This window comes from Embiotoca jacksoni, unplaced genomic scaffold (genome assembly GCF_022577435.1).
Source record: "Embiotoca jacksoni isolate LCO1_2020_lvr unplaced genomic scaffold, fEmbJac1.0.p SCAF_8, whole genome shotgun sequence".
NCBI lineage: Eukaryota > Metazoa > Chordata > Actinopteri > Embiotocidae > Embiotoca > Embiotoca jacksoni.
Window position 1 is genome coordinate 19770122 of NW_027185436.1, and position 21493 is coordinate 19791614.

Below are 21493 nucleotides of genomic sequence, written 5' to 3' on the forward strand. Positions count from 1 at the left end.
TGTTATTGTTGTACCTCTAAATAAAACTCCATGGCGGTGTCCAGGTCATCCCGCGATGCAGACATACTCGCCAAGTTTTTAAAAGTTGAATATTTCAACATCAGTCCGGGATGCTTGAGACCCACTCTCTGATCTTCTGAGGGCATGGCCTAAAACATTACAGGATTCATTTCATTTGGCACCAAACACAATATTGTGCAGATTCGTCTAAAGGCCATCAAGCAATATGAATGATAACAAATACAGCTCCTGTATGTGGGCAAGGTTTGTGCGACCACAAAGCCACATTAGAAGGGCATATTGTAAATCTGAATACCATCCTTGAGGTGCAATAGTTAGATGGAAGAAGAACATATTTGGCACATCCAGACCTTCACAGACTGTGAACAATAGAGAGATAAAAGGATATTTTTCAAACAATACTACCAAACCATTGTAGCACAAGTTCCCTAAATTATTCCATGTGTTCAGAAAATGTACAACAACAAAAAAGCTGCAATATGGGTTAAATATTATCATTATTACTGATGGGAAAAAAAGGATTTGTCTCTTCCTCTTGTTAGCATTGTGGCTCCGGAAAGTCTCAGGCCCCGAAAAGTTTCCTTCATTTTCTGTCTTATTTGCAAGTGATTCTTTCCGCATCTAATTGATGACTATCTTGTGACCTACAACCAACTATGTATTATCATACAAAAGCAGGTACAAAAGGAATGGGGGTGACTGTCAACTGTATAAAAGCTGCCCTAAGGAAGAGGACAGCGTTGGAGAATGGAAGACGAGGACGGCGGAGGAGATGACTGCTGGGGGAAACCAGGCTGGGTAGAGCCCGGCTGGGGCGAGATGACTGCTGGGGGGAGCACTGCTGGACACCTCTCTTTGAGGGTGCATGTAGTTGCACCTTCTTGCAAGAATAAAATGTCCAATGTGTTTGATTTTGAACCAAGCCTCCGAGTAATTTTTCCAACAATTACAGATCAATATTAGGTCTACACCAAAAGAAGTGATCCTCTTCACTGACTAAACAGGATGTATTGCAGCTGTGATGTAATTACATCTCAGATACACAGGATTTTGGGTGTTCTGTAAAACCATATTAACGAGGACTTTGCGACATCATTTACAGGACTATATAGTCTTTCGGGGTATTTTTACCTCTTTGAGCAGTGGAGTTTTGAGAAGCTCATGATAGGCCTTGGCAGAGTCCTCAAACTTGTCATGTTTTTGCAGATCCAAAGCTTTGTGATACAAAGCAAATGCCTCAGCTTCCTGTGGAGAAAAAAAAAAAAAAGGAAAAATTAGATTTATCTAGATCTACAGTAGCAAATATCTGCATCAGTGGATAGGGTTAATATTGATGATTCATCTGCATCTTGTATTTACCTGAGCCTCTTTTGTCTGAGTCTTGTTACTTCTCAAGGGGTCTTGAGACTCATCCGCAGCTGTCGAGGCAGCGTTTAGTGCTGCAATGCGAATCTGTAAAGGAAAAGGAAGACGAGCGACAGTAGATCGAAAATCTTTAGCAAGCTGTAATATATCTTAGGAAAGGGTTCTTGTGAGAGCAGAATACTCTGCATCATCACAGCGCATTGATGCAAAACAGCTTTCAAGGGTGTAGCTTCCACAGTCATTAAACGCCTTACCATTTTAATATCTTGAAAGCTGACCCTCGTCCTTTGCAGGTTTTGATTTGATCTGCAGAAACGTAAAAATGGCAATTGAGGAAAGAAAAAAAAAAAAAACAACGTATGCAGGGAAGACAATAAGCAAGAAAATACCAAGCCAGTCTGCCAGGTAATAAACTCGCTGCTCTGTCGCATCCATGAAACGTACTCCAATTATCAGCATCAGCCTAATAACTAAACTCTCAAAAGTATTGGACGTTGGAAAGAAGAGAAACGTGTTTTCTGAAAGGCTATTTGTGGCAAGGAAGTCTGTCAGATAAATGCACACCCTGCTATCTCCCACTACAAAGAGAAGTACCTCTCCCCCCCCCCCAAAAAAAAAAAAATATCTGTTTCTATTCATCCTAGTACATTTGAGAGAATATATAGATCAACAAAGACAGAAACTAAATGTAATATCTCTACAGATAGGCCTATATCTGACGGCATGGTTGCTTAACACTGCACAACATCTGGTCTCTCATTTGCCAATGCCAGTCATCTGCCTCGTTAACAACAGTACTTCTTATTCTGCAAAAGCAAATGCAAAAGCTTGTCGGGTTAAACGAGCCACTAAACAAGGAGAGGAGCAAAAGAGGGGGCGACCGGCTGAGATCAGCTTGAGGCAACTGTTCATCGACAAGGGCTAATGCCACTCTGAACTTAGCCTGGTTAGATGCTCTTTGCGGTGGGACAGAAGTGGCGTTTGTCCTAAACAGACACAACCAGACCTCCGGATAGGGTTGACTAATTTCAAATAACTAAACAGCTCACGTCGTTTCCTCAGCTGGCTCACGTTAGCAGACACGTTACATTCGCTAACGTTAGCTCGTGGTATCCCCGGGCGACCATCGGTTATAAAGCAAGACGACTTACTATTCATTCCCGGTTTAACTGCATTTGTAAAGGTGCGAGTACTTAAGACAAACAGCAGACTCTCGGAAAACTGCGGCCATGAGGCCCAAAGCAGTTTAGAAACTTCCTTTATTCCTCATCCTTTGTTGTTGTCCACCATGGATGGCGCTGGATGCGTTTGCGTCACTCCATGACGTTTACTACCCGCCAATTAGTAACGTTGTCACTGATTGGTCAATTCCCTGGGGGTGTTTTCATGTGACCAATGATACGTTAGGATATTGGTTGAACACTGGCAATACACAATACTGAAGTGCCATGTACTGCAAAGGTAAAGGTCCCTGCACGCCCTAAAAAAAACATTCACGTAATATTTGAAAATACTTTATAAAGAAAATGAACTCTTAAACTTACATTTTTACCTTTTGTGTATTTGCCAAAACAAGTTTTAAAATTGATTAAAATTGTGTCAAAATATAACTTGAAATGCACACGTATTTATTTGCGGATGTTCTTTTTAAGTTAAGAAAAGCCACATAATGCTGCAGTGGAAGTAAAAAGGGGCTCAAACCCTCAACCTATTACTGAGATATTCTACTTTTTAAGTGTGCAGTTCATGTAAGCTAAATCGTGGGATGACCATGTAGGGCATACATTTTTTTTATTTTATTTTTTTTTTTTTTTTAATACATTAGTGTATTCTGCCTAAGATAGTTGTCATCAGCATTTTCTAATGTTTGACTTGCACGGTAAACACACAACCACTAGGGGGCAAACTTTTATCTATAATCACGTAAAATATTTTCTCTGAGAATGAGGTGATACTTTTTTTAATCACAGGATGTTCAAACTGTTTGATCTCCAGCTGATTTCCTTTGCTTTGGTTTACTGTGACGCTTCGGATACTTGGACCATAATAATATTTTAATTAAGATTCTCTCTAACACTGCTGCCAAATGATGCAAAACTGTGCAAAGCATGTCTCATCTTTTAAAACAGATGATTTTCTTCCTGTCTTTCATCATGCAGTTTGTGCAGGCACATGACGGATAAATTATGTTGTGAGGATTTATGGTGGCAAATCAACACAACTTCTGCAGTTTGTATGAGTAACAGTATACTGTTTTTGTACTCAGTGACCCTGTCTGTTGCAGTCCCTTGTTGCTCCATCGTAGCTTCACCCCGCCTTCTCCATCCCCCACACTCATCATCACCCCACCCCAGCTCTCCCTTTGCTGAGACTGGCTGGCTGGCACCATTATCAATTCTTTCTGTCAGCATGCTTGCAAAAAATAGCTTACGTCACGGTCATTACTGGCTCTATAAAAGCCAGAGTAAAGCAGATTCACTGTGCAGTCAACCCAGCTACATTCCCAGACATAGAGCAGCTCGTCTTTCAAGCCATGACTTCCACCGGCTTTGACCCTTACTTCCCTTCTACTTACAAGAGGAGAGTAGCTGTGCGCACTGCAGGATATGGAGCTGGAGGAGGAATAGGGTCTAGGTCTGCCTACTCCACCCACTCTGCCCCGTTACCCTCCTATGCATCTTCACGCAGAAGTTATCCCACATACACCCGAGCAGCTTCCGGCTACTCCACCGTTCTTTCTGCTCCAGTGTCTGCCGCTGCCACTGAGCTTCGCCTTGACCAAGCCGCCCAAGTCAGTTCTGAGTTCAAATCATTAAGAACCCAGGAGAAGGCTGAGCTGCAGGACCTGAATGACCGCTTTGCAAGCTTCATTGACAGGGTCCATGAACTGGAGCAGCAAAACAAGTTGCTGGAGACTGAACTTCTTCTGCTCAGGCAGAGGCAGACAGCGCCATCCAACCTTCGATCCCTGTATGAGCATGAGATCCGCCAGCTCCGTGCTGCTGTAGATGACGCCCGCCATGAGAAGCAAGCAGCCCAGGACCACAGGGATGAGATGGAGGACGTGCTGAGGAACCTGCAAAAAAGCTATGAAGACGAAGTGCTGGGCAGAGAGGAAGCAGAGGGCAGGCTCATGGATGCCAGGAAGGGGGCAGACGAGGCTGCACTGGGCCAGGCTGAGCTCGAGAAAAGAGTTGGGACCCTGCTGGATGAGCTTGCCTTCCTGAAGCGCCTCTGTGAGAGTGAGATTGCAGAGCTGCAGGCCCAAATACAGTATAGCGCAGAGGTGTCAGTGGAGATGGAGGTTGCCAAACCCGACCTCTCTGCCGCTCTTCGTGACATTCGAGTGCAGTATGAGAAGCTGGCTCAAAGAAACCTTCAATCAGCCGAAGAATGGTTCTGCAACAAGATGAATGTGATGACAGTAGGCTCTGCACGCAACACAGAGAGTGCACGCAGCGCCAAAGATGAGGCCGGAGAATATCGCCGGCTGCTCAAATCTAGAACACTGGAGATTGATGCCTGCCGTGAGATGAACCAAGCTCTGGAAAACCAACTGCAGGATGTGGAGGAGAAACAGAGTGCTGAGATCTCTGCAATGCAGGTGAGGAACAGAAAGAAACCCTGTGACAAACAAAAGACTGCCAAAATGGCCAGTAATTGAGCAGTTATTGTGCTATTGATGCTCCAACGATTAAATGAGATGTCAGTTGCATTCGAGCCTATATGTGTAACTAACTTTTCTCTTTATACAGGGTACAATAAATCAACTGGAGGATGAGTTGAGGGCAAACAAGAATGACATGGCTCGCTACTTGAAAGATTATCAGGATCTCTTGAATGTGAAGATGGCATTGGACATTGAAATTGCAGCATACAGGTAAGTGTCTTATACACAGTATTTGTAGTGTTTTTTGTGTAATTGTGGGTTTCAAATGAATCCCACCGGTACAAATATTTTAGCATCTCATTTACTTGTTTGCTTTATTCTGTTAGGAAACTCCTTGAAGGGGAAGAGAATCGTTTCAATGTGGCAGGACCAGGATCTTTTGCTGTTTACTCTCAAGCCATGTATGCTGCTCCATCCTATGGAAGAACACAGTTCTCCATGCAGTCTCAGCTGAGTTCTGCGGCCCCGTACCTGCGGAGCTCCCGCTTGTATACTTCATTGCTCTCCACAGAAGAGCCCATATCCGCAAGCCAAGCACAGCAGGCGGAGGCCAGCCCTCCTGAAGAGGAGGAGGAAGAGCAGGTGGAAGAGGAAGAGAAGGGGGAAGAAGAGGAGAAACTGGAAGATGAGAAGGAGGAAGAGGAGGCAGAGGATAAAGAAGGGATAGAAAAAGAGGAAGACAAACAAGAAGAGGGAGAGGAAGAAGCAGATGGAGAAGGTTAGTGTGGTGATTTTGTTTAATTGACATGTGCATGTGAATAGTAAGAAACTGATTCTAACTTGTATCTCTTCTCACATAACTTTGGAAATGAAGAGGGTAAGGCAGAGGATGGAGAAAAAGAAGACGAGGAGGAAGGAGGAGAGGAGAGCCAACCTCAAGAGGATGAAGATGCTGAGCAGAAAGAAGAGGAAGGTGATGCAGAGGGTGAAAAGGAGGAGGATGAAACTGAAAAAGAAGAGGAGGCGGAGGCTGAAGAGAAAAGTGGAAAAACAACCGATAAAAAAGAGTAATGTTTTAAAAAAAAATACCTGCCAGCCTCTAGCTAAAGGATGTTCAAAAATTTTCGGTGCTCTTTATGCAGAAATGTCTCACTCAAACCAAATGAAAATCTCTTTAAATCAGAAGTGTTGGCAAACTTTGCTTCTGTATGGTCAACTTAATTGACGCATAGCATGTATGCACATGTGCACACTGTAACAGCAAAGATATAAAACAATGTAAAAAGTACTGATGAAGACAGGATGAGTCAGGAAATTCTGCTTTGTGGAGATTTGTTTGCCGGTGCTTTACTGTCACCAAAATATGCTTGAACAGGTGTCTATATCTGCAACACCCAGTTTGAAATGCCTTACTTCAACTCCTCACTGAGTGCTTTAAGTCAATGATGTGCTGCATTGAACTCCAATAAACCCTTGAAGCCTTGTCGACCGAGAGCATGCTCCAGGCTTTTCATTTTCATTGTACAACAAACAGTTGCATTAAAGTGTCAAATCAAATAACATTTAGCATAAATAAACCCATGAGCAGAACATTTTAATTCTGTGACCAAATTCTGTGACTCACTTTCACAAACAAGGGCAGAGATATGAACTTGCTCATTGCCTGGGAGCTTGTTTTTCATTCAGGGGTTACAACAAAATGCTTCTTTCTTACTGAGATGTTGATACAGGTTAATGGGAAAAGTACATAGGTGCCAGCCAAAGGGACTTTGGTTCTATCTACATTGTTAAATCTGGCCACAATTGACTGGAATGGAGGGCTGCAGCAAACTAGCACAGTCAGCAAGTTGGCATTGTTGGTCTGTTTCAGCAAAAGATACCAAGCCAATTAAAATACATTAAAAGAACAGCTTATTTAAGACAAAATCACAGTTTCATCAGACAGTATTGGTTTACATCGGTCTACATGACAAGGCCAATAAAGCCTGGTAAGATTTGTAGTGACTTACAAAACCCATGTCTGATGTAAAAGACTTGAGTTACAGTCGCGTTTTTGTCTTTATTTGAAGTCAGCAGGTCGCCTCCTTCCTGATGTGTCTCTGTGTGATCAGTGAGCTGACACCGGTGTTTTTCCTGCTGCCTCACCCTCATCCCCATCACTGTCCATAAATCAGGGCGCTCTGAAACCTTTATGACTCAGCTAGTCTGCTGCACCAAAGAATCTGGCCAAGTGTCAACTCACGCAGAAAAGCAAGAGGAGAGGAAAAGAGGGACCAATTTCATTATTTCATTAGGGAGAGAGCGAGAGAGAGATTGAGGGTGAATTGGGGAGGGGGAAGGAGAGAGGAGAAGGAGAGAAATATATCACTGATTTAAACCTTGACAGAGGACAGACTGCTTTTTATCCCGCAAAGAGGTGGAGGAACCAGGGGCTTCCTTTAGGCATTTGCAGAGATGCAATTCCTATCACTTAAGTGAACCTTGAACACACACACACACACTCTCTCCAGCTGTCTTCTCACTGATTTAGAATAACACAAGGACAAGAGGATGTTAAGGGAAGAGGTTCTTTTTAATGCGTCTGTCGCACGCTTTGAAATATTGCATCATCTTATAATTATAACATAAGCACATATATGCACTTTTAGTCCATATTGTAGATGTTCTATTCTATCTTGCATGTGTAAAGACAATGCCCCAAACATTTTGCAATCTCCTCCTCTTCCTCTCCATCCTGCTTGTCCTCAGTTTACCCCACCCTGAACAGGACCACATTATCCTCCTCCTGCTGTTGCTCTCAAATGGAACAATAAGACTACAACCAGTCGAAAGGAGCACTCAATTTAATTGTAAGGGATTCAACTTTACAATGAATTTGGCTTTGCTGTGCACACACTTTTCATTACTTAAAGAGATAGCAATACTGTATATGTTTGTGTAATGGAATTAAAAGTGAACTAATGATATACTGCTGTCTGGATTGTAATACACAAACACTGCAGGCAGAATGCTGAAGAAATGATAAAGCTCTTTACAACAGATACAGTAAACCACCAGAAGGATGTACACTCTCCCACTTGCTGGTCATACAGCTAGGGAGGCTTGCATGGCTCTGAGTGTGTGTGTATGTGTGTGTGTATGTGTGTGTGTGTGTGTGTGTGTGTGTGTGTGTGTGTGTGTGTGTGTGTGTGTGTGTGTGTGTGTGTGTGTGTGTGTGTGCGCGTGCGTGTGTGTGTACAGTATGTGTGTTGGTGCATCTCGGGGCACAGTGGGACACAGATCCTCAGTAAACATAACATATCAAAGCACGCCTGTGTTGTTTTTTTCTCACATTTCATCTTTCAGATATTGAGTTCCAGCCTCTGTTTCATTTGTCACATTTGGGCTGCGAATGGACCGGTCGGTATATAAATCTGATGACTCTCTCCCTCTTCTGGGCATACACTATGTCAGAGGGAGGGAGGCCCATCACTGCAGCCCACTGAGATCCCCCAGACTTACGATCCTTTCATGAAAAAGAATGAGCCGGAGGTGCAAGTAGGAGACATCGACAAAACTGAGCTTCCTGTAAAACAGATAGGAAAAGGTGTCGGTATGGTACAGTTACACAACAAAAGTGACATAACAGGAAACTACAAAAGTCAGTAACACATTTTTACTAATCTCACTGACTCCCCAATAAAAACTTCCACACCTAAATATGACAGTGACGATGTAACATCATCAGATTTTTTTCTAAATGACTGACAATTTGATGGTAATCTATTCCTTGCATTTAATAGCACATTGTGTAAAGTATGTGGCTTTGCCTCAGACTCATGAAACATTGTCTACAAAAGAGTGTCAACTTTCCATTACAACCAATGCATATCATGTTTCAGGAGCATACAGCATACACTGATTTGGACTGTCAGAAATCCAATCCACAAACCAGAGAACCAGCAACACAAGTTGTTTTTTGGTTTTGTATTCAATCCCACATGTTAACCTTTAAGTTTGATGAAGTTGAAGCTGAGGTACAGTTATAAAATTCTGCACTTTAATGTCCAGACATAGGCACATGCAAAAGAAAAACGTTTTTATTTTGGCTCTTCTGATAAATACTGGAGCAATAGAATAAAACAGGAGCTGTTGCTTTCCATGCCCTTGGAAAGATGATACATCCACCTTGAAAAAAGCACTTGTCATCCTGATAATGGATTTTAAATTGTGGGTGGGAGAGTGCAGTCCTCTCAGGCTCTGGTCCAGACAGTGATTGTGGTCACACTGCAGTCTCCCTTTTTGGATGTCACACAGCCATGCTTTGTCTCCACATTAAAAAAAAAAAGGAAAAAAAGAAAGGAAAAAAAAAAAAAAAAATCTAGATACAGCAAGAGTTGTGGCTCCCTCTGCTGATCTGAGAGAATCACCTAATTAAAAGCCTGTGTGGAAAGAGCCTTCACATTGGTTGGAAAACAGCAGATGGGGACTATTTCATTTAAAGATGTTGCACTCCAATTCTAAAAATAGACACTTACTTCTGCTGGTGTACATACAGCTTAGCTCCAGTTTTCAGATGGCTTCATATGCCCACTACAGTGTTAGACAGAATGCTTCACCGAGTCAGATGGAGACACATGGGGGAGCCTCAGGGTATATCCTTTCTCTTGCAGCTCAACCTGGAAATGAAATGTTAGATGTGTGGATATAAATGTGCTAAAACTACCTTCCATAATCAAATACAGTGATCGCATGTACCAACGCTATATACAGTATTTCCTTCAATCATATTTGTATTTCCTCATACCGGTCTGAAATGAAAATGCTATAATGCAAAATGACACTGTTTATCTGGCTTGCATCATTCACAAACTGCGGTGACACACATGCAGTATCTGACATCATGCAGCAAGTGTAAGAAGTAAAAAAAAAAGAAAAACAGATAGGTTGCTGTAGAAAAGCAGAAAAGTTTGAATATAGCTTTGTGCAACAAACTGCAACATCAACCTCTGCCTCAGGATGCTGGGTCCTTTTGCATAAACAGTGCATTGACCTATCGTCACAGCCCTGCTGGACTGAGCAATTACCTGAATCTGAAGCCAAACAACCAGGTGGATGCCCATGCACAATTTGCCTCTAGCGTCATGCAGTTCTGGCTGTGGACCCATAAATCCATTAGGCTTTTTGTCTGCTAGTGTCTCAGGAATTGGACACCCCAGTGGGGGCTATACGCTTCTGTCTTTAAATCCTTTCCACTCAGATGTCTCTGAAGAATTGTATTACCTCAAATCATACAAGAGAGAGTTTAGTCATGTCAGGTCAGGTCAAGCTTTATTTATATGCTATATTTAATACATATGGATGCTCACGTGCATCCTATAAAAATAAAACACACAGGCACATGCACTCAAGCATGTACACACACAATGACTATTCAAATGGTATAGGAAGGTGGATGGTTGACACCTTCATATTTATTATGATTTCAACTGTCTGTCATGGCAGATCTTCATTTATTTGTTTGGTGACACACTGAGAGGCCCTTAGGCAAAGTAAACGGAGAGTAAGGACAAAAACAACACCTCCATCTCTCTTGTTTTCATCTACAATTGCGACAGACTACTTCTTCTTCACTGTCAGACAGAAAGTGAGAGCAAATAGTCTTTACATTCCAGCTGTTCTGACTCTGTGTCCAAATGTGCACCTTTTTCGATTTAACCCTTCTCACATGGTTGGGTTATAGATTTTATTTTTGTTTCAGCTTGTTTTATCAGTAAAATACTGCACCTAGTCCAGGAGTTAGGATGTCTGAGATATAAGACAACCTGATCTAAATTTGAAGATGACAGGTTCTTGTTAAGACTCAGCCTGTCTGCTCCTGTTGCTTATGGAGCATTTAACTCCACGTGAACTCTGAAGTTGAACGCTGCTTGTCAAGTTGTCACCAAATTATGTTAAAGTGTGCACACACACACACATCAGTGAAGCACAATGTGAATTTAAAGATTCCCTTGTAAAGATTATGTGGAGTAAGAAACAATGTTGTAGTCGCATAGACGTTGATGTTTAAATTACCACAGCACAAAACACAATAACACAAGTTAGCTGAGGTTTTGTCAGGGACAAACAGTCCACTGTATGCAATAGCCCAAAGCAGTCAGGTGATGGCAATATTGCATTCCTTTTCTGCAGGTTTCATTGTTTTTAACTTGTGATAGCGGAAAAGCAACTCTTCACCTTTGATATGAGAGATTCAGCCTTGAGGAGAATCAGAGGTAAAAAGTCTGTGATCAGATGTGAAGCCCAAACACTCAGCAAGCACCTGCAGCTCAGCTCAGAAATAGGTCACAATAATCGTGTGTAACGGCTCAAATCCTAACCTTGGAAATTCTACATATAGCTGCAAAATACGTCTCGACTCCCTGATATTCAGGATGGACTCAGTCAGTATAATTGAATCCTTTAGCTGTGTAAGAAAAAGAAAAAAGAAAATACGCTGCTGGGTATGAAAAATGAAAAGAACTCTCAGGTTCATGCTTTTGTGTAACTTTGCTTTATGTGTAACAAATAAAAATGTTACATCTGAAAGCAGAAATTCTTCATTCTGGTTGAATTGATTATGTTTTGGCCATGGCAAAGCCTCTAATGGTGCTATTTTGTTGTTGCCATAACTTCAATAGCTTTGTGTCCTTTGCAAAATAATTAGATTCAACAATAGCACTCGGTCAGACAATGCTATGTTGTGCTACTAACTCACCACAAGCTGTGTTTTTGAAGCAGTCATATCAAAATAGATGGGGAAAAATAAATAATGAACATGGCCTTGTCAAAGGGAACAACTAAAGCATTGGATGGCTGCACATTATTGACAGCACCATTTGGTTGACCGGTGGCAGCAGAGAAATAAACACACATGATGGGCAAACAAAAGGCTAAGTGGGCTACCAGAGCTCAGAGCCAGCAGCTGTAAATTATTTCATTGGGCAGGAAATGGTGGGGGCTGGTATTTGTGAGTCTCATCTCAATGATAGACAGGTCAACACTTTTGTTTTGGCCAAACTGGGCTACCATATGTTTCTCTTAGTCCACATCAAATACAGCCTATGTGAGAATGTCTTGTTCATTTGTGCCCACTCTGATTACAGCAGGATCTCCCTTGAAAGGCATTTTGCAATTCAGCCTCACTTCGAATTAATAACAATAACCTGCTAATCATTTATTTATGACACGTGTGATTTATAACTCTGGTTTCAATTAATTATTCTCCTCCAGGTTGTCAAATTCTGTGCCAGTAGCCTATTAAAGGTGAAGTGCCAGGAGTCCTTGAAGCAAAACGAGGGATAGTTCAGTCTCACTATAATTTTCCTGAATTCAATTTGAGCTCATTTGAGGATTTATGAGGACCTGTTGCAGTTATCGATTGACTGATGTCTGGGGCAAAATAGCTTCTCGGAGAAGGATCCTGGAGAGAAACCCTTGGCGTGTTATTGAGGGGGTAGTTTGGGAAGCCCGTGGTTCACGCCTATCCCCTTCTCTCCTCTCCTCTCCCCTCCCCGTTTACAAGTCATGATGGCGGAACTGTAGACTTCGGGACGAGCAGGAGTGGTGCCCGTCCTCGTTCAGCAAGTGTATATAGTTATTTATTCATGCAGCCAGCTTTACACCTTCTTTCCCCCGCTATGACCCGTTGGATTCCCACCAAAAAAGAGAAGTACGGAGTCGGTAAGTGCACAAACGAAACTACGTGTGTTTTGCTGTTGGAAAACTCGCGTGAGTGAGTGAAGTCCCAGCAACTTCAAGAGAAACGGGGACTCAGTGAAGTTGGGAAACACAAATTACTGGCGACTTTTGTTGTTGTTGTTGTTGTTGCTGCTGCTGCTGCTGCATGGCGGGTATTAACACATGTTGCCCAGCTGGATTTCACCAGCTTTTTCTTCATTATTCCAGGGACCTCGACATTTACCCTCCTGTTTGTGCCTGTGACTCCATATAGCGTTTGGTTTTTAGTAAGAAGTTGCTTACATAATGGTCCATAATAGGTGGTGAGGAAAAGTGGAACAGAGCCAGGAGTTCAATGAGCATACCAGTCATTCTTGTGCTTAATCTCACTGAGCTTGTCTCGGTGAAGTTACAGTGATCTTAAATGAATCCTAATTTCGCTGAAAGGTCCTTTTTATAACCCCTTCAAGGACTCCTGTAGGCCCCCACATGGGAGCCACTGCGGTGACGGCACTTGATGTGAGATGAGAAATTATAATCAGAAAAGACATGAGAGGAACTGGGTCGACAAGTGGTATAGGGCTACACTTACACAGGGTTTTACCTTTTATAAATGTAATGACCTATGACCAGGAAGCATATTTTTGTGCTCCTCACTATATTTCAAGACCTCAAAGTCTTGCAGTAAGGTGTGGCCCTGTCACCTACTTTTGTGTCTCTACTGTTCGTACTATCAGGTCGCCCTCCACACCCTGAAGGTAAATCATCACTGTTGTGTGCCAAATCCCTTTCAGGTTTGCTTCAATCACTTTATAGCCAGCACAGGTTGGCAGGTCATTGGTTATCAGTATGACTCACTGGTATTTCTTTGCTCAAAACTGCAGACACTTTTACCAAGTGTTTCCTGGTGTACGGCAGATGTGCTACACATGAAGGAAACCCCACTTGTGGGGATAGTGAATAGTTGATATGAATCAGAGCCCAGGACTGAAATAGCATGGCTGTGTACTCTAACCTGGATCCTCTCATTGACTTTATCTTGGATTTAGTTTTGTGTGTGTTGTGACTAAAAACAATTTGAACCCACGATTTTAGGTGGGTATGTAGTACTCGGCCGCACACACACATTCCCCCTGGTTACATATGACCTTGTTTTAGCAGCTGATGTTGAGGAATTTATTATGTTAATCCTTTTAGATCCCAGTGTGGTGTTCAAAACTGTCGGCGGCTTGATAGTGAGGACTGTGCCATTCTCCTGCCATTCGCCTCAGAAACATGGGAAGAAGTCACTAACACTGTACTTAATCCTTAAAATGCCATCAGACCCTGTACAAGGGCTTACATTTTTAATCCGATTAGTTAACCCCGCCTGCGCTCAAATACAGGCAACTATGTTTTGGGATGAAAGAAGAGATTGTAAGGTCTCTGATAATATCAGTTATACCATTGCTCGCTAACAGGGAAATGTGGATAATTTGGGGCTTAAGATATCACAATCTTTAATGGTGAATTTGTGTCACCATCATAATTGGATAGCTTCTTAATTTTCATATCTTGAGGAAAAAGACCAAGAGGTGCAAAAGATGCATTGATATCAGCAGGTTTTGGGAAGTGATGATGTGAACATGAGATGCGCGAATCAGCTCAGGTAATGTCCCTTCAGTCATCATCGGTTGGGACTTGGAGTATTGAAGAAGTTGGTTTACTTGACCTTTGTAAGTGCTCCTCATCTCTGCTTGGGGCTACATTAGCTGCTACTATCATAACACACTCTGTGCTAATCTCCCAAGGGTGAATAAAGAACAAGTGCATACCAGATTACATGATGGCACATCATCATTTATTCAAATTAAAGTTGCTCAGTGGTGCATATGCTGAACAGGTTTCCCAAGTGTCCTTCATGAGGTGCCCAGATGTTTTGCACACTCCCGATATTTTGGGCCCATAGACCATGCACATTATCGCATATCTCAGTCGAGCATGTAAGGAGCATGTGTGACTGAGATTCCCGCCAGATTACTTCCTGTTCGCTCCCTGTTTACATGAGTAGGATAAAACTAAATTATCATATGGCTCTTCTAGACTGTCCAAGTGATACTGGACGAAATGCAATAAATTCTAATATTGTTTGGTTGGGTTTATAACGCTCAGAAAATGTATTTACTGCTTTACAGCAGTTCCTTTTCCAAAGATTATGTGTATGGGGGTAAAATACTTTTCAGCCTCTTGCATCACGTGATGAATGCGGAGGTTGGAGTAACGTAGTTTGGCCACTCTGCCAAAATCGCCGCACAACTCGGCACTATTCATGAGAGCTTTGAATCTCCAACCAGTTTGCCGTTGAGTTGCCTTGCGGGTAATGTCGGCCACAGCTTTTGACAAGTAAGAGTAACGAGCGGAATAAGAAAATAAGTTGCCTGGTTGTCCTGGATCAGTTTTGATCCTTTTCAAAAGTGTCTATTGTGGGTCTGACAATATTATTTAGCCACAATGCTAAATCAGTTGCACTACTCGATTAAAGAGCCCCCTTCAAAGATAAATACCCATAAACACATTGTTTTGAATGATCAGATGTGTGTGACAGGGTTTTACTCCAAAACACAATTAGATAAACTAGATAAGAATTCTTAAAAGAACATTTACTTTTATTCTCCTAAAGAAAAATGTTCAACATGCAAGTGTGTTTTATTTTGGAAATTAAACCACTTGATGAGTTATCCCACTTTACTGAAAAGTACATTATTATACGTATGTGCACTGAAGGCATTATGTGCCCACATCACACTTGATTGACTTCTAAACTAGGAGAGGAGACCTTTAGCAGAGGAATATGAGATGACGTCCAGGCTTCCAAGTGATGCAACAAATTGCAGTTTAATGTAATTCATATCAAGGGATTTAAACTGCAACATTTCATCCATCAAAATAAACTCCTGGAGCTTACATGTTCTATTAATGTGAGATAATACATTCATAATACCTTACAGTTGCTTCCAAGCAATACTGCTGCCTTTTACTATTACCATCGGTATCTGTGGGGAATTGCCATTGAAGTCATAAAGACTGACTTATGTTTGTTCTCACTGTGATCAGGTACAAAAGGTTTCAAGTACTCAGCAAGAACTTCCACGTAATATTATACAATAGATAGCATGTAGGTTTCTTTAAAATAATGAACAGCTCTAAGATGTTTTATCTCCAGGTGCTATTTGGTGAGTGGGAGCGTTATTATCAAAATAAATCATTTAGGATTTGCAACGTCCGTACATAACAATCATTCCATCCCTGTTTGCTCACCTTGCAATGTGAAACTGCAGCTGGTGGTTTGGAGGAGATGTTAGTGTTGACCTTGTTCCCAGTTTTGACGAACTGACCAGACGGTTGGTCAGTCTTGACTTTTAAAACTTAATATCAGATGAATGATTTTCATTCCTAAGCAACCTGCAGAAAGAAGGCATCTGTGCTTTTTTATCTGTCAGATAAGGCAGTTGTAATTTTCTGTCTGTTAAGTGTTGCAGCAGATTTTTTAACCAGACTGAAAAGATGAACCCCTCGCTGGTGTAATTTCATTCCTTTTTTGGACTATTAGCTTTGAATTCCTGATTTATGGATAACTTATAAGAACTTATAAGCTTCCTGGAGCACAGTTTTAAGAGCTACAGATGATTTCTGGCCGTCTAGACAGTAGATGTGAGGTATTAGGGCTTTTCTTTTGAGGCCTTTAGGTTTTGAAATATTCTGCCTCCAGGAGAATTGGCTCAAAAACAAACTCTTAACAGACTAACTTTTATCAAAAGACTTTTTATAGACACACCAACCATACCTCTCCCTGCTTTAGCTGCACTTGAAATTAGTATACTTCATAAAGAGTACATTTAAAGAGAAAGCTTACTGATGAATATAACTTTTTTTGTAATACTCATTGTCCTTTTAGTTTGAAATAAAATTCTTCCCTTTTACAATGTGATTGTTTTTATTGCTTTAATCCGAGACATGATTTTGTCGGCACAAATGAAAATGTTATTTTTCTTACATCAGACTCCGCAGCGTGGTGCCTGTCTACCCATTACTTACTTTAATTTTTCATTTCTTTCATGTATTAGATTGAACATTTTTCAAGCTGAGAATCAGATTGAATCTGTCTTTCAGTACAATTCTATTTATAAGAACTGCGCTCTATATTCTTGTATCTTGCATCAATTTTGTTTTGTATTATTTGTTTCTGTTTTACCATGGTCATACCATGGAATACTTTGTGTAGTTCTGCCTTCACACCCAGGCAGAGTTTGGGGACAACAGATTCTCATTGTAATGTTGTAATGTGTTAACTTTGATGAGCTGCCAGTAGCTGCTCAAACTGTTCAACCATGGTCTTCTTAAATTGTTGGTCTAATCCACTTCAATGGTAAATCATTTGGAGGGAATCAGGCTGATTAGTATGCACATTTACTTGCACTTGTGCCGATGGAGCTCTATTGGACTTTACAGCAGTAGCTACATTCTCAGTATTTGAAGTTTAAAAGGAAGATAGTGTGTCTCAGAGTTGCACAGATGAGCTGTGCTGCCAAAGCCCAGACTGATGCTTTTAGTTTAGACAGTGTGGCATCACAACACGCTTAACTGGGTTCTTACCATTGGCACATTGCCATGTTGTTGCCAGGCCTGTACACTGTGTCAAGTTGGTGAATGGACCATTGTCACTCTCGGCCTGACCAGAGGCAGATGTCATTTCTTCAGTGCACATTTCATTTGAAAATATTTTGGCTGCACAAATGATTTCCTGGTGATTAACAGCATGTCTGTAACGTCTTTTTAAATCAAGCAATATCTGACACTCGTGTTTATAGTTTGATTTAGGATGGAAAATAAAATAGTAACAAAAACATCTTTAGTTTAGTGTGTTTCCCATCTACTGTAGGTTCTGGTATTTGTTTTCCTTTTGAAGACTGGATGAGGAATCTCAAGGCGTCATTCACATGAACCTGTGCAGGTGATCTTAGCAACATAGCTGGAAAGGGTCTAACCTAATATGTTAAGAGCTTAATGGATGGTGTGCGAACACAGTCGTAGACTAAAAACAGAGTCTGTGTGGAGGGGTTTGTTTGTGCATGCGTGTTTTACGGAAAGCTTGAAGAGTGTGTCACTGAGGAGGAAGTTATGAAGAGGGAAGGCTGGTCACATTCAGTGATTCGTCGAGTTTTGGTATTCAGACTAAGGTGTGATAAGCTGAGCCAGTTGAAGCGTGCTGTGAAATCTGGCCTCCAGCAACAAGTATTATCACCATGCAAGTCAGGGCAGAGCTCTGTTCATAGTTCCTCTATCTCCCTGTGAGAATGAGTGCCTGCGCGCCACCGCAGTTCCCTCAAGTCATGACAAAGACCTTTGCTGAAGTATTGTTTGCCAAGGTTTCTCTTTTGCAACGTCTCCCTGGTTTGGAGTGTGTGTATGTTTGTACATGGGTGTGTGTGCGTGTCTTTGCACACTGGCATATTTTCCTATGATCCCTCCCCAAGATGTCCTGCTTAGAGTTTCAATGGAAAAGCTAGGAGTCGCTTCCAGGAAAGCTGTTAGGTTAAAATGAGTTTAAGGAAGGACAGCGCTTGAAGGTGAGCTGCTTTGCAGAAACACAACCTGCAGTGTTACTATTGGCCAAGGGTCACAGCTGTATGACGACATCAGAAGCGTGGAGGATCTGATGCCATCTCCTTTGTGGCGCTTCTCCTCACTTTTGACACTGAAGCTACCTGTTTCTGCACAGTCAATTTACTGGAACATTAAACAGCCTCGAGGCATTCAGTTCAATTAAAAATAATCAAGATGCTTTGGAGGTTCGAGTCACAGTGGCCTGCTGCATAAGCACACAGCTTGATCTTAGAAAAAAAAACAGTAAGACAAGCAATAAATCAAAGATCAAGATCCTCTGTGCTATGAGTCCAAGTTCTGCGACAAGGAAGGTGAATTGGTTTCCACTTCCATGGAGAAACCTCTGATCTAAAACTTTAAAAAAAACAAAAAAAACAGACTCGCTCCTTTGTGCAATAAGTGATTGAAAAGGGATTTGGGGTTTTTCTTAATCCATTGGACCTTGGGGAGGAACAAAACTTGTCAGTCAAACTGTCAGCTAAAACTTTTTTTTTTTGTTGTTGTTTTTAAACCGTATTTTCTGAATGTTTCACATTTAATGAGACTGCCCTGCTTTGTCCTTCAGCAATCTACAATTATGATACCAGTGGCGAGCAGGAGCTGTGTCTTCAGGTGGGAGACACAGTGCACATACTTGAGAAATTGGAAGGTGAGTCTGAGCACACAACAGGCCCTGACACATACTTCTTTCCTCTCTCTGAAGCAAGCCGACACAGGAACTTAAATGAGATGTTGAACTAACTGGCGGCGCTCGATGTGCTATGAATAATAATGTAAATTAGTCTACCACATTGTCCCCCTGACATCACTCCTATCTTGTCCACTGCCTCTCCCTTGATGTAACATTTTTCTCTGTTAATTTATACCTCCTCAGGCTGGTATAGAGGCTACACTCTACGCAAGAAATCACAGAAGGTATGGGCATGATTAGTGCTAGATTATCCTATAATCAAAGCTATGATGTACATATACTGGTAGTAATTAATTGTTTCCTCAGGGCATTTTCCCAGCTTCCTACATCCACTTAAAGGAGGCTACGGTTGAGGGAATAGGGTAAGATCACATATCAGTAAAAATATCATTTTGATGATAATCCACTTTGCTTTTGGTTTGCCGTCCGGCCTTGTCATTTGCCAATAACATTGCAGTGCGCTCGTAATTATCATAAGTAAGGATTCAGTAATGCTTTTCTTGGCTGTGTAGGGAAACCATCCAACTATTTATCATGTATAGAAATGCACTTGAGTCATTCCAAATTATATGACATGATCTGTGAGTGATGAGCCACTTTTCCAATATCTTATTATTCTCTTTCCTGTGGCTGGTAGCCAGCAGGAAATAATTATTCCAGCAGATTTACCCCTGGTACAGGAGCTCGGTGCGACTCTGAGGGAATGGGCACAGATATGGCACAAGCTCTATGTGGTATGTGTCTTTTGCCTCTCTGTTATCTGCCGCTTTCTTGTTCTAGCACTTGACTTGTACACACAGTTCTGTACACCTTTCTGTTTCTGCTTTGAAACAGTTTTTTGAGAAATGTTGCCTTGCTTTTCATTCCTCTAAAGGAAATATTGTTCATAACAAAGCTTCTACATGTTTATCTGACAGGCGAACAAGACAACCCTGTTCAGGAGTGTGCAGCAGATGGCCTACAGTGTCATTGAATATCGATCTCAGATAGTGTCAGGAACGCTGCCCAAGGATGACCTTGTGGAGCTCAAAAAGAAAGTCACAGCAAAGATTGATTATGGCAACCGGTAGGAATCCTGCTTTTTTATTGTACTGCAATGAAATGCCTTCTGAGGTAAACACCATTGTAAAGTTTTATACGTGTGAGTCATGTCTCCAAGATTGCCTCTGTAAACTCATCTAATGCTGTCCGATCCTCTCTGTGCTGCTCAGGATTCTGGGGTTGGACCTTGTGGTGCGAGATGAAGCAGGAAACACACTTGATCCCGACTGGACCAGTACGGTCAGTCTGTTCCGGGCTCACGAGACCGCTTCCCGCAGCGTCGATGACAGGATTCAAGAGGAGAAGGCACGATGCATGATGCTGATTTGTTGATACTATCAATAATGTCTGCCAATTTCAATTAACGCTGACGTCCCTGCAATTCTGTGGGCCATGTTTTCATGCAGACGCGGCTTCAAAACCTGGAAATGAGGCGTCAGACCCTGTTCAGCACGGTGCACACCTACAGTCTCCTCATGAACCTGAAAAACTTTGTATGTAACATTGGAGAAGATGCTGAGCTGCTCATGTCCCTGTATGACCCAGACCAGTCTGAATTCATCAGGTTAGCTCATCACTCTTCTAACTTAGACGTATAAGTCACTGTTATTTTAAATTTTGGTGCATAATGAATCCAAAACATCTGAGTCTTTGAAGAGTCTCAGGGCAGGACGAGCAGAACATGTTTACACGATGTAGTATGACGATAATTGATACAGTTGTAGCTCAAATATCAGACATTTTAAATTATTGACTAAAGAATGTTGTTTAAAAAAAATTGTATACTTCTGCTACTGCAACCCTGTTGGTTTATGGCAGAAATTATAAGATAAAACAGTGAAAATTACAATTAGTTATATAACGGCCATGAAGCATGATAATAATGGCTGGAGGTTGTGCATTATTGTCACATGACTCTGCACAGTTCTGATGTAGCAGCTTATGTGCTGTTTGGAATTCATATAAAGCTGGAAGGCTACTTGTTTCAGGCGTTACTAAGCTGCAACTTCTTCTGCTTGCAAGTGTAGAAAGCCCACATCTCTGTTCTCTGGTGAAAATCGTGCCAGCATAAATAGCGGAAGTGATTAAAACAACCTATAAAATCTAAACAATGAGTTCACTATAGTAAATTTCCAGATAGAGCTGGATTAAAGACCTTTTTAGACTTTTAGACTTCATAGAAGAGACAGTTCAGGTGTGACTAACACCAGTAATGAGGGCTGAGTTCCTTTTATGTCGACCAGTGAGTCAGGCCACTATGAAAGAGGTATAAAGGCTCTCATATTATTTCTATTTAAAAATATAAAAGCATCATAGAATATTTTTCTTGGCAGTTTGGATTTCATGAGACAGATGAAGTGATGTAGAGTTCTCGCATTCGTTGCTTTTATTTTTCCATTTCTCCTGATGCCTTAGATAATACG

General features: G+C 41.6%; 3 protein-coding genes across 12 annotated transcripts in view; 2 read left to right on the top strand and 1 right to left on the bottom strand.

Moving 5' to 3' along the window:
- cabin1 (calcineurin binding protein 1) overlaps window positions 1–2680 on the bottom strand; it is a 41183-nt gene extending 38503 nt beyond the window's left edge. For all 9 annotated transcript variants that reach the window (XM_069139138.1, XM_069139144.1, XM_069139141.1 and 6 more), the window contains exons 1-5: window positions 2538–2680; window positions 1641–1692; window positions 1381–1473; window positions 1153–1266; window positions 15–149 (exon numbers count right to left, since the gene is read on the bottom strand). In XM_069139138.1, the coding sequence (XP_068995239.1) occupies window positions 15–149; window positions 1153–1266; window positions 1381–1473; window positions 1641–1643 (345 nt within the window). In that variant the 5' untranslated portion in view covers window positions 1644–1692; window positions 2538–2680. The remainder of the gene's footprint in view (window positions 1–14; window positions 150–1152; window positions 1267–1380; window positions 1474–1640; window positions 1693–2537) is intronic.
- Window positions 2681–3884: 1204 nt separating this feature from the next.
- LOC138191959 (neurofilament light polypeptide-like) lies at window positions 3885–6488 on the top strand. Its single transcript, XM_069139069.1, has 4 exons — window positions 3885–4990; window positions 5142–5266; window positions 5383–5774; window positions 5871–6488. Exons 1-4 carry the CDS (start codon window positions 3920–3922, stop codon window positions 6065–6067), a joined length of 1785 nt encoding a protein of 594 aa, XP_068995170.1. The 5' UTR covers window positions 3885–3919; the 3' UTR covers window positions 6068–6488.
- Window positions 6489–12551: 6063 nt separating this feature from the next.
- dock5 (dedicator of cytokinesis 5) overlaps window positions 12552–21493 on the top strand; it is a 31993-nt gene continuing 23051 nt past the window's right edge. For both annotated transcript variants that reach the window (XM_069138566.1, XM_069138567.1), the window contains exons 1-8: window positions 12552–12697; window positions 18903–18986; window positions 19212–19252; window positions 19335–19390; window positions 19666–19762; window positions 19946–20094; window positions 20240–20375; window positions 20477–20634. In XM_069138566.1, the coding sequence (XP_068994667.1) occupies window positions 12622–12697; window positions 18903–18986; window positions 19212–19252; window positions 19335–19390; window positions 19666–19762; window positions 19946–20094; window positions 20240–20375; window positions 20477–20634 (797 nt within the window). In that variant the 5' untranslated portion in view covers window positions 12552–12621. The remainder of the gene's footprint in view (window positions 12698–18902; window positions 18987–19211; window positions 19253–19334; window positions 19391–19665; window positions 19763–19945; window positions 20095–20239; window positions 20376–20476; window positions 20635–21493) is intronic.

Coding starts and splice junctions, on each gene's coding strand:
- LOC138191959 (XM_069139069.1), top strand. CDS start 3,920: ATGACTTCCACCGGCTTTGACCCTTACTTCCCTTCTACTTACAAGAGG. Junction 4,991..5,141: donor CTGAGATCTCTGCAATGCAG/GTGAGGAACAGA, acceptor CTCTTTATACAG/GGTACAATAAATCAACTGGA. Junction 5,267..5,382: donor ATTGAAATTGCAGCATACAG/GTAAGTGTCTTA, acceptor TTATTCTGTTAG/GAAACTCCTTGAAGGGGAAG.